Source organism: Molothrus ater, chromosome 3 (genome assembly GCF_012460135.2).
Source record: "Molothrus ater isolate BHLD 08-10-18 breed brown headed cowbird chromosome 3, BPBGC_Mater_1.1, whole genome shotgun sequence".
NCBI classification, from domain to species: Eukaryota; Metazoa; Chordata; class Aves; order Passeriformes; family Icteridae; genus Molothrus; species Molothrus ater.
The window spans coordinates 4288561-4301293 of record NC_050480.2 but is presented as its reverse complement, the minus strand read 5'-3'; the positions used below and the strand labels follow the sequence as shown (position 1 = coordinate 4301293).

The following is a 12733-nucleotide window of genomic DNA, read 5'->3' as shown; positions in this document are numbered from 1 at the left end:
AAACCACTTTCAAACAGCAGGACCTGGCTTTTCATTGAGCTGATTCTTTGTGACATGTAATTCTACATGACTACCAAATTGCCAATGTTTAGCACCTCAGAAAACCTTCAGGGAGATTTGTATCCAAATCATGCTCTGCTTGGAAAAATGGGAATGTTTAAAGTGTTAAGCTTTTGATGAAGATACATCAAAATTAATTTGTGTTAACAAGTGGAACAGCACAGTTCCTTAAGAACTCAAAGTATTAAAATAAAAAATGTCAAACATAGAAAATGATACACATGAAATGAGTGTGGATTTGGTGTGTTTAAAGTTAGCAGCCTTCTCTGGGGGAATTTTGCTTGCAGATAGAGAAGATTGAATGGGACACGTGGACATGTGTGCTTGGTCCCACCTGTGAGGGAATCTGGCCCATGCACAGCGATGTCACCGTTGTCAACGCCGCCAGTCTCACGAAGGACAGGACCCTCCTGGCCACGGGAGATGATTTTGGGTTTGTGAAGCTCTTTTCCTACCCAGTGAAGGTAAGAAATGTGTGGATGGCAGTGATGGGAGAGGAAAGGAAGGAAGGAAGGGTTGCTGGGTGCCAGTGGGGATGTTGTGTGCTGCAGGGCCAGCATGCCAGGTTCAAGAAGTACGTGGGGCACAGTGCCCAGGTGACCAACGTGCAGTGGCTGCACAACGACTCCGTGCTCCTCACCGTGGGCGGCGCCGACACCGCCCTCATGATCTGGACCAGGGAGTTCCTGGGCATCCAGGAGAGCAAGCTGGTGGACAGTGAAGAATCAGACACAGATGCAGAAGAAGATGGAGGTAAAGAGGATTTAATTCTTCCTTGCCCCAACCAGAGATTCACACAGGCAGTTAACTTGCTAAATGTCAGTGTGAGGAGAGCTTGGTAGGTTTTGTTTTCTTCCTTTCATTGTTGCAGATCTTCTTGTTCTCTCCTGTCCCACTATGGTAGTTTGTTTTATTCTATGTTTTATTTTTCTAAGGTTATGACAGTGATGTTGCAAGAGAAAAAGCAATTGACTACACCACTAAGATCTATGCAGTGAGCATCCGAGAAATGGAAGGCACAAAGCCCCATCAGCAGCTGAAGGAGGTTTCAGTGGAAGAGAGGTATGTCCCACAAAGGCTTTTGCTTCCATGTGTGCCCTTTTGCAGATCTCTTTTCATTCAACTAAAGTTAGTCCTTAGAAATAAGACAGGAATTTTAAAATTCACCAGATGACATTTAAAATGGTGTTCACACAGTACAACATGTTAATGTGAAGGAGAAAAATACATGTGTATGACACATCTCTGAGTGTTGTTCTCTTTTGCCATTCACATGAGCATTTATATTCTCTCCTAAGCAGTGTGTGTGTCTGCAGCAGAGCACTTGTGGTAGTGGTAAGCTTGTAAATATTTTGTGGTTAAGGCTTTGGGTGGTGCTTTTATTACAAGATTTTCAGTTACTTCAGTAATTGTGTCAGGTTGTCACTGTTAAAGCTGGAATTTCCCATGGCACACACTGGCCTTAGGCTGAAATATTCTAAAAAAAATTATCTGGAAGGGGAACAGTGTTGGAGAGGAGAGCAAAGAAAAGAGGTAGGAGCTAAGAACAGAGGGTGAGTCCAGTGAAACACAGACCTAAAGGAGGGGGTGCTAAAATCTGATGGGGACAGAACAGGAGCATCTATAACCAGTAAATAATTCCCCCTCAAAACCTGGAGCAGTAAATCCCTACCTGTGAATCCAGCTGGTGACTCAGCTGGGAATCCATTTTGTCTCTTTTGATAGAGCATTTTCTTAGAAATGATCATTCTTTCATCAGGAGTTTCCCTGCTCTTGCCCCCCTCTGGGCACTGACACCAAGGACTGCTGCGGGTTAACCCACAGAAAGAATTTCAGCCCAGTTCTGTTATTGCAAGAGACAAAATGGAGTTAATAATACTTCCCAATCTCATGTAGGCCTTGGAAAAATAAGTTTGTCTTTAAAGCTCTCAAAGACTGCAGTGCTGAACATCTTGAACAGAAAGTAATTAATCATTTTTGCTCAGTAAATATGCAAAACAGGAGAATTGGGTGTGAAATGTGGGGTATGAACAATAAGAAGAACAAGGTTGCACCCATTTTTTTTCATCACAATGTTTTAACAATTCCATGCAGGAGGAGGATCAGTGATCTTTACAATGAAATGTTGGACCATAACCTTCTCTTTTTCCATTTCTTTTAAGAATCTCTCTTTTCCTCAAATAAAGAATTTGTTCCTCCAGCTTTCTACAAAAAGGCATAGTGTATCATCTGGTAAACATAAACGTTTGCAAATTGAGTTTAAAAAAGGAAAATTGTTATTTTATTTTGGCTGAATTGCTAAAATGTTACAGGAATAATAAGTGGCATTGGTACAGATGTTTTGTACCAGAAACACTTGTACTGTCCAGCTGTTTTATTCTGCTGTGGTGATGCTTGGTGTTATCAACAGTTTTGTACTTTGTTTTAATCTAGCTTAAAAATAAACCCTTGTCACTGTCCTTCCCATCTTTTCTGCTTGAAAGTCACAGCTCTTGTACACATTTTTATCTCCTTCTTAAATTACAGATGCTTCAGTACAATCACACCTTTGGTATTTGGAATTTGCTGTTTTGATCAATCTGATAAAAAATCTTGTCATTTTCATATGTCACTTGTTAAGCAAAGATCAATTCCCTTTCCTGTCTTCAAGGGATTAATAGAAATAGTGAAACAATCAGAAGTGGCAACTTTATGGCAAAATGTCATCCAAACTGCTTTCTGAGGCTGTAGTGGTTGGATAGGGCCATAAGCTGTGAAGGGTGCTGGGGTTTGAGTGCAGTGAGACAGGATCTGTGTGTTGGTTACTGCAAGACTGCAATTCCTGCTCCCAGGGGGACAATAAGGGCACAATTCCTGCAGAACCTTGGCACCCCCAGCTGGGAGTGCCTCAGGCTAAAGCTGACTTCTCTCAGGAGATGTATGAGATATGAGGGAAGCTTTGTAGCTGTGTCCAATTCCATCTTTTCTGAGAGCACAAGAGAATGCAGCAGCTGGAAAAGGGTTTGTCTGCCCATGACAAACTTCTGAAATCCCTGGCCTGACTTTTCTTTGCACCTGCAAGGGTCTGAAGTGGGAGTTGGTCAATCCAGGTGAAATGGAAAGTTTGTTTTTAGAGAAATCCTAAATGTCCAGGGAAATCTAAGACCAAGTCAGGCCTTGAGGCTGGGGAGCCTTGAAATCTCTGTGCACAGGGCTGGGTGAAGAGGCAGCAAGGAATATTGGAGGCAGCTCCCAAAGGTTTAGGTTTTCTGCCAAAGGCACAGCTGGAGGAGCTCTCCCAGCCCCTCCAGGTTTGAAGAAGGGAACCCAGAGGATGTGTTCCATTCTCTTTCAGGCAGGTGTGTGGGGAAACCTGGTAAGCTTTTGAGGAGGAGGTTTTTCTGGGGGAAATATTCCAGATCTTTCCCTTTGTGATTGTGCCATGTGTCTGTCTGAAGACCCCCGGGATTGTGCACTATTCTGGCATTGGTAACTTACTGTCACTCACTGCCCACGTGTTCAAAACTGTGGGACAAGCTGGGAGGCTGCTTAGAACAGGAACTGTGAGTAAATCCCAAGGCCTGGAAAACTGCTGGCCCACTTCACTGCAACATCTAGTGAGGGTCTTGGAGTGTCCCCCTTGCTCTATTTTCGTTGTGGCTTTGAGAAAGGAAAAATTATGAAGGTGTAGTGAGAAGAAACTCATAATTAAGCAATTTAAATTAAGGAAAGGGGGGAAAAAAAGAGAAAAAGCAAGTTTCTGGTTTAAGCAAGAAGTAGGAATAGCTGGGGCTGCTTCTGTGAGCTGCTCCTTGGGGGCAATGACTTGGAGCTCTCTGGGGTTTTTTTTTTTCTGTTAATAGTCATATTCAGAGGGTAAACTGTTGCTGAAGTTGCATTCCAGCTTATGAAATCAAACACGTTCCAAAGGTGCTGTGTAGCACCAATGAGACACGTCCATCTGTTTAATCCTTCTGTTTGCTGGAATAAACTTGCAGGGGACTCTGTGCATCTCTTATAGAAAGTGGTGAATCTGAAAACCTTCAGGTACATCATTTCTCTAGAAATAACAATTCATTGTTCAATTCAGGAGGAGTTTGATCTCAGGAGCAGTGATGGGACTCCTGAGAAGATTGCAAGTGTAGGGTTGGGAGCTGAACTGAACAGTGATTAGTACAAACTTAGGAGGAATAATAACATTTTCCCTTAGGAAAGAAAATGAGAGCCCTTTATGAAATTTATTTTTCCTAACTCAAATGTAAATAAAACAATCACGATTCTGCAAATATCTTGGAGGAGTGTAGAGGTTGCATGATAGATTTTACTTGCAGGATTTGAATCAAGTCATGTCCTGGTATTTTTGAGGGGATCTAACATTTCCTGTCTCCATCAGCAGCTACAGCTTTAGGATGGCAAAGTGACAGGAGAGCTGTTGCTGAGGCACAGTTTTAAAATGTCTTGCAGTTGCATTGGTGCGTTTGGTTAAGATCATTAATTGATTGTTGTTTCTCTCTCCTCTCCCCGACCCCGTTGTTTTCTTCTTCCCCCTTTCCGTGTGTTCCCTCCTGTCCTCCCCACCCCCCTTGTGTCCCTGTGTGTCCCTGTGGCTGGCACCCCTTGCCATGCCCGGGGTCAGGAGCAGGGTGCCCTGGAGAGGGGCAGCAGGAGCCGTCTGGCAGAGGGGGAGCTCCCAGCACGGGGCTCCCGCTCCTCGGGACCCCCTGGCCACTGCTGGGACTGTCCCAGACAATCCAGGACAATTGTAAGCTCTGCTGTGTGCCACAGAAGAATTGTGCTGTTTCACAAAAGGGCTGGGACCGTTTAAACCAAGAATTGATACCATGAGAAGTAACACGAGCTTGCTGATGATTGTGTTTATGTTACTAATCTCAAAGGCAAAGGCCTGGTTGCATTTGGCCTCCTACTAACCCCTAACACACCCCCTGCATCTGCAGCTCTCCCTTAGCTCAGTTTGCATGACTCCACATGTACCTGGTGATGGGAACTCCTCCAAAGCAGGTGGAATGTGTAGAAAACAAGAAGCAGCGTTAGCATGTTTGTCCGGTTTTCCGTTTTCTCGGCATCCTGGCTTGTCTCACTCCCCATGAATTACCCACCTCAGAGCCTGGTCTCTGTTGTGGTGTTTGCCTTTGTGGTGTAATCATATGTCCTGATAAAGGTGAAAAGTTAAAGAAGTTGAATTTTCTCTCTTCAAATGTTACTTTCAATTATTGATTTCTTTAAAACAACATGAGCTAACTTATATAAGCTTCCCAAATAGCCCCCACAAGCCTTTGCCCCATGAATTATTCAATATATGGCTGCAGCCTTGGTTCCTGCACCTTTACACACACACATGTCTGTGGGTGCAGTGCAACAGCTCTGAGTGTGAATCTGTGTTGTATTTATGTGTAGGTGGGGACTATTCAATATGTGTCTGAAAAAATACATCTTTAGGGTGGAGAAAATAACTTTGGGCTTATTCCAGCAGATAGCCCCTCTCTGAGAATGAGGAGCATCATTTGGAATATTCACTTTTACTTTCTCAACAGCATTATGTCAAGTTAATGCACCCTGAATGCATTTGACAGCCTGCTGGTTTCATCCCCAAGGCTTGTACACATTGTGACTGGTATTTGTCAGTCCCTGCCAAGCAGCTGAACTCAGAGTCAATCCCACTGCTCCCACAGGTCAGCACAGAGCTGGCTCAAAGGTCTGCTCTGTTTGTGTGACACCTGGGGGAGTGGAACTGAGGGATGCCAGCGTTGCCACAATTTCCCAACACCTCTCTCTCTGAGCCTGAGGGCTCTCTGCACTGAGGATGATGTGAAATACTCAGCTTTCCCCAGGAATGTTGTGCAGGAGGTACTCCAGGGCTGATGGAAAAGCCACGTTTCTCATGTTCTGTCATGCAGAGGGAGAATCTGCTGTGTGTGATTGGTTCAGTGTTTGTATTTACACAACACAGCTTCAAAAACATGCTGGAGCTTAGGCAGGGAATAACAAAACAAATGGAAAAGGCTCTGTTCCCTCAGTGTGTGAGGGACAGCAGGGCCAGTCTGAGGTACAGGAGCTGTTCCCAAGGTGCTCAGAACAAAGTCCCTCAGGTTTAATCCCGGTGCTTGCCCTCCTTACTGATTGCTGTGGTGCTGGTTTCACTGGGCACTGGGCTGGAATGACCTGGGACTGCAGTGACCAGCTGCCCTGACAGGCTGTGACAGCAGCTGGCCCCACCATATGTCCTGCAGTACTTTGTGATTCTTTTTGAGTTTTTTGATTTTTTTTTTTTTATTTTAAAGAGTGCATCAGCATGCATGTGAAGTTATAAATATTGTAACTATGTAAGGCTTTTTCAGTCCTTTAAAAACACAAATTACCACTGATGTTTCTCTCCAGTTTTGTTTGAGCTTTGCTTTGATCTGCTGTGTTTGAAAGTATGGTATTTTCATGTTGAATCCTGTTCTTTTTGTTGTCTTATGATAGCTACAAAACGTTAAAAAAAAGTAACAGCAGGAAAAGTTGTATGGAAAACTCCTGTGTATGTTGGGATGGGAAAATCCAAGCGTTTAGAATTTACAAAATCTTTTAATCCCTTTTCTGGGAAGGGATTAAAAACAGCTTGAGGAGTTTTGCAGCAGTTTGGGGGCGCTTGGGAGTCCCCTCCTGTCACTGGTGAAGGGTACAGTTAAAAGCTGCTTTTGCATTTTTTTCTGAAATGAACAGTATAGTTTTCAAACCTTGGATTTTTGTTCTGTTGCCCAATACAGCCCTTACCACCCTTTCCTCTCCTTGAACCTTGCTTTCTCTTCTCAGGAGCAGCCCTGCTCATGTTGGTGTAGATCCAAGTGTGTTCCTCTCCAGTTTGCAGCCATGTAAATCCATGTCTGTCTCCCTTTTGTCCCTTTTGGGCCTGAAGCTTTTCCCCACCCATTGCTGCTGGCTCAGCCTGTCACCTTCTTGGTGCAGGACGCTCCTGTCCGTCTGTCCCTGCCCCAGACCTTGTTGGTCCCTTTCCCATGATGCAGTTTCTGGAGTTCCCATGCTGTTCCTGTTGGCCTTGGAGCAGAATGTTTGTGTTCTCCCCAGTTTATTCTCACTGCAGTCAGCATCTCCAACCAGACAGCAATTCTGTCCTGTGACCTGGAAACAGGAGCTGGTTCTATCCCCTTCCCAAAGAATTTATCATTACAGTTTTTGATCTGCCTTGTCTTTTGACCTTTTTTTTCCATCTCAACAGATCTATCTTTTTCTCCTCATAGTTTGGCCCTGCTCTCTAAGATCACATCTTTTCCTCCCTCAAGGTGCTCCACTCTTACAAAACCTCATTCCCTCTTCCCCCCAGCCCAGCCCTTGTTGTGTCCATCTGCTGTTCTCCATCCTGGTGCTGCCTGTTCACCCCTCCCCTGAACTGGGCTTCTCCCCACCCTATGGCTGGAAGGAATGTTCACTCACAATTTTCACATTTCTGCATGAAGGTGGTGCTGAGGTTTTGTCAGTTTGGATCTGGATTCTATCCCTGACTGACAGCTGTGTGTCCTCATGGGAGATCATCCTCGAGATTGCCACGAGTAACAGAAACCTTCTCTGCTGTATTCACAGTGCCCAAAGAACTGAAACCCTCTTACCTGACTGTGTCCTCTCTTTCCTGGAGCTCCTCTGTGCCATAACATGATCTAAGCACGTTTGTTTTCAATTGCTGCAAAGAAACCATTAATGCTTGTGTTATGTTTTAACTTGCTTTCCTTTGGAGGCAGGGAATTGTCAAGTAAGTACTGCTGGGAGCCCAGCTGAGGCCTGCATTGCTGCAATGTGCCATGCAGGTTGCACAGGCCCAGCAGGGCAAAGGGTGTCATTTGCTACAGTGCAGATTTCTTGTCTTGGCAGTGCCATCTTCTGTGTCAAAACAAACTAGATGTAGTCACAGGCTTGTTAAAAGTGAAATTATTTCTTACAATGTTTCTGATGGCTGCTTTCCATTTGTTTTATTGAGGTGGTGATGAGGCAGTGAATGCACCCGTGTGTGTATATATACATGGCTGTGTATATATGAATGCACACAACATCTGTGTTTGTGTGTGCTGTGAGCAGGTAGCTATAAAAGTATCTCTGTGTGTGTTTCCAAGTTAAGCCTCATGCTTACAATCTGGTGACTATCAAGCATGTCACAGTGGTAGTGTTCTCTTGCTTTCATGAAGTATTTTGGCTTGCTCTTGTCATAAACTTTGATATTCCTAGGTAAAGAAATGTAGAAATGATCCAGTTTGAAATAACACTAAAACAGAAAAAAGCATGCAAGAAAACAATTCTTTTCCTAAATGCCAGTTCAGAGGCCCTCATAAATCTGGGCTGAAATGAAATGATGAATTTATTTTGTAAAACAATTAAGTTTTGTAATAACTTCCTCTGCCCTTCCCTGCTGATCACAGCACCGCTGCTCTGTCCTGCTCCACCCAGGGTCACCCCAGGGGACTTGAGTGGCCACTCTCTGAGGAAATAAAGGTACTTGTTCCCTGAGGACAAGGCAGGACAGGCTGTCCTGGCAGTGACTTGGTCTCCTCACAGCCATTGTGGGCTAAATTGCAGCTGAGCTGGGATAGAGAACAATCATCCATTGTGTGCACTCTCAGCACTGCCTAGGAAACTGTCAACTTCCTAGCAGTTCCCTCCCTGCCAGGCTCCTGAAAATAAACCAACCATGGAACCCCCTTGTGCTCTGGTGCAAAGTGTGCAGGAAGCTTGGACGTAGCTTCCCTGTCCCCTCCATCCTGCAGGACCTTTAGCTCTGAGGCTGCCCAGGGATGCCAGGTGTGATGTTTGTGGGTCTGTGCACTCTCTGGTTTCTGTTTTAGTTTTGCTGGCATGCTTGGATAGCAGTGCTGTGCCCCAGGAATGACTGCTGCCTCTGAAGTGCTTGTGCATGAGTCTCGTGCTCACAAGTGACTCCTAAACTCTATTAAATTTCTTGCTTGGCTTTATTTGCTGCTTCCAAGGGGATCAAGGTAACTCTTTCACTCTCTTGGTGTCATGGGTCACCTGCTCATGTGCTTCTTGGTCCTTGCTGTGCTTGAGACGTGGCTTGGACTGGTTCCCTCCAGCCTTGCTCTGTCTGAGCTCAGCTTGTCCTGCTGCTCATTCCCACAGGGCTCAGTCCACACTGTGCTCTGTCCACTGTGCCTTTAGTACCTTCCATGAGAAATCCAGCTCCAGAAAAAGCAGCTCCCTATACACAAGAGGGATTTCATTCTTCTCCAATTAATTTTTTGCAAAATGGGAATTATTGGTAGTTACGGTCTCAGGACAGGAACAAATTTCACAGCACGTGGAATGTAAGAGCAAGGTCAGGTTTTTCTGGAATCATAAGCTCTGGGAATGCTTTCCACATGCTCCCCTTAGCTCTGTCCCTCTTTTCCCAGCAGGATCAACAGCAGCAGCAGAGGTTATCTGGCCTCACAGACCATTTGCACCCATCAGATTTTGTCTCAACCTCTGTTCTGAATTTGTCTCTATCTACTTTTAGCAACTGTAATTCTATAAAATAGCTTTGCTGGCCTCAATCTCCCAAATTCCCTTGGATGAATGACTTGTGCATTTAAATGCAACCATTTTATCTTTAATATGATTTTGAGAAGATTTTATTGAAGCCATGTCAAGGTTTTGGGAAAGGCTTTCTCAGAAGAAGCAAGGCTGGGCAGAGGTCAACTGCCAGCTGCAGAAATTACTTCAGATCATTTCTGAAAGCACCAATTTACCATCATTTCATATTCAAGGATTTTTCCATGGATTTAAATCATTATGGTTTGGGGTCTTTTGAGTGGTGTAAGGTTGGTTGTTCTGCCACTCATCTGTGAAGTCTACATCAATGTTTCTGCACTTTCCATCAAAAAGTGCAGGATTTTAATCAGTTTATTGTACAACTCTAAAAGAGCTCATACAGGGGCAACTGTCCATTTGCTGCTCACACATGCTGTGGTTTTGAAGGTTGTGTTTAACTTTCAAATATATCAATTGTCTCCTTTTTTAAATGCTCTTTGCAGGCCACCTGTGAGCAGAGCTGCTCCTCAGCCTGAGAAACTGCAAAAGAACAATGTCAACAAAAAAAAGAAACTGGTTGAGGTCAGCATTCATATCCTTCCTATTTCTTTAAGAGTAACATGTGCTGGGTGAAATCCACCCCTGTTTGTCTCTCAGTGAAGGGCAGGTACAATCACAAAGTCTGTGCATTCCCATGCTCCCTGCTCAACCCTAAGGGAAATGCATCCAGAACTTTGGCCCAGGAAAAATCCTCTGTGGGATTTTGAATGATGGAATTTGCTCATTGACTTTGGAACTTCCCTTTCTCCCCAAACAACTTGTTTGAATTCCCACATAAGAGGCAGAACCAGGAATGTTTTGTGACCTGTGTGGACCATTTGCAGCACTTGGTCTGTGGCTAATTGGGATTGTTCCCAGTGAGCTGTGATTGTGTTTGGGGCAGTCATTAAGTTGGGCTTCAGGGCTCCAAGGCAGCTCTAACAACAATCCATTAACCATGCTGGCTTCCTGGAGGAAATTTCCTTGGCAACCGCTCATTGTAAGCTGTAATTACACCTCTGATTAATGTCTTAATTACAGAGTTACTCATAGCTTGCCCTAGCTTCCTCTAAGGACTTTAAGGTCAGAATTTGGTCTGTGGAAATGTGGTAGTTTATGAGAATGATTTTTGAAAACTCTGCAGATAGCTTCTTTAAAATATCTGATGCCCTATATAAATATTAACTGTGATGGGAAGAGCAATAAAATCCAACCTGTTCTGTGAGTTGTATCTGTTTGGAATGGGAATTTACAGAACCAGGGCATTTATAGCCCTCTGAATAATTAAAAAAGAAAATAATATAAGTGTAGTGCTTCAGTTGACCAATTAAAGGTTGTTGATAGCCTCTGATATTGTTATGCCTCAATAAATGAGCAGAGTGGGGGTAACTAATTATTATTTTGTTATTCTATTGCCTCCACAAGATATTTGTACTTGTGTAATTTAGAATTGTCCTTAAGTGCTCCAGGCTCTGAAATCTTGGTTTTTCTTCCATTTCACTCTTGTTCTTTTTGTTTTCCTGGAGCAGGAGCTGGCTTTAGACCACGTGTTTGGATACAGAGGATTTGACTGTCGCAACAACCTCCATTACCTGAACGATGGTGCTGACATCATTTTCCACACAGCTGCAGCAGGCATTGTCCAAAACCTCTCCACTGGTAATTCCATTTGAAAAAATACTTGGAGATAAAATAGCTTGATAAGGAAAATATTTTTGATTGGAAGTCTGAACTTTTTAATCTTCCTATGGCTTTCCCACATTTGGGAAACTTTGGGGAGGCCTTTGGGGACTCGAGTCCTCGGACAGCCTCTGGCCTGTGGGCTGGGAAACAAGGATGGCCCCATTGTCCTTTCTGGGCCCCTTCCCCACTCACTGCCTCAGTTCCCTGGGATTTCACTGGGAAGCCTGGGCTTTGCTTTGCCATTTTGGTGTTTCTTGCAGCCATGGTGGCTGTGGGCTGATTCCCTGGGTGTACACATAATTTCCCAAATATTGCTTTTGTATCCACCTGTGTGTGTTGGTGGTTGTGTCCATAGTGCATTTGGGAGCGGTGCCTGGGAATGGGAGCAGAGCAGCCTTAGTGGCCCCCCATCCCCTGCAGAGCTGTAGCAGCTGCCCAAGCAGTCTGTGCTTCTGTGGTGGCTCTTCCCTGGTCCTGTGGTGACTGAAATCCTGTTTGGATGGCCTTAGGTAGCCAGAGCTTCTACCTGGAGCACACAGATGACATCCTGTGCCTGACAGTGAACCAGCACCCCAAGTACAAGAACGTGGTGGCCACCAGCCAGATCGGTACGTGACAGCCTGAGCAAAGCTTCCCTCGCAGCTCTCAGGGCACTGCTTTATTTGGGGCTTCTCTGTGGGGAATTCTACTTCTTGTTTGATTTGGAAGAAGTCATCAAGCTCTGGGGTTTTCTTACCGTTTCAGTTCCGTCTCTGATTGTGAGTGATTGGATTTTAGAGTTAATTGGAGTGTAATCATATTTCAGAAGGCAAACTTTGATAAACTGCCTAATCATCTCTGTAATCTGATTTATAGAGTTCCTCCTTTCCTTCCTGTGTCCAAGGCACTGTTTAGCAGTGAGAATACAATGAGCATCATTTTCTCTGCAGGAATACAGGAGCTGTACAGAAAAGGCCAGAAACAGAGAGAGATCTCAGCAGGAGTTAGGGGACATATCAGGGGACAGCTGAGAAACCACTGATATGTGGCTTTTGTGTGTTTATTGTTTACAAGGAGGTTCCTGCAGGAGTAGACATTGCATGGGGAATGCAGGATGAGTAGTCCTAAGCCTTGAGAAGGATGTGCTGCCCCTCAGCCTAGTGCTGAAGTAATTAACTTTATGGAGGAGAACGGGGTCAGAACGTCTCCTCAGCCCACTCCAGAAGGAGAATGGAATCCATAACTTGAGGACAGGAGTCACTTGACAGGGGGTGATGAGCACAGTGACAAACACAAACCCTCTGCTGCCTGTCCTGAGCACAGTCACTGCAGCTGGAATATGTGGAGGGAGCACCCAAACCTGCACGTGGTGCCAGAGCTGTGCAAAACACTGATTTCTGGGACATGGAAAAGGCTAAAGTCCTTTTCCTAGGCCTCAGGAGATCAGTGCTTCTGAGTTTGA

At 44.6% G+C, this 12733-nt stretch overlaps 1 protein-coding gene across 2 annotated transcripts in view; it reads left to right on the top strand.

Annotated features, from left to right (window-relative positions):
• The window catches only part of EML6 (EMAP like 6), a 93654-nt gene that overhangs the window by 69860 nt on the left and 11061 nt on the right, over positions 1-12733 (top strand). Inside the window, exons 25-32 of one of the 2 annotated variants that reach the window (XM_036379447.2) lie at positions 348-524; positions 612-813; positions 996-1122; positions 7790-7804; positions 9030-9038; positions 10074-10152; positions 11139-11268; positions 11802-11900. In XM_036379447.2, coding sequence (XP_036235340.1) covers positions 348-524; positions 612-813; positions 996-1122; positions 7790-7804; positions 9030-9038; positions 10074-10152; positions 11139-11268; positions 11802-11900 — 838 coding nt within the window. The remainder of the gene's footprint in view (positions 1-347; positions 525-611; positions 814-995; positions 1123-7789; positions 7805-9029; positions 9039-10073; positions 10153-11138; positions 11269-11801; positions 11901-12733) is intronic. The other variant, XM_036379448.2, reaches the window with a different exon arrangement.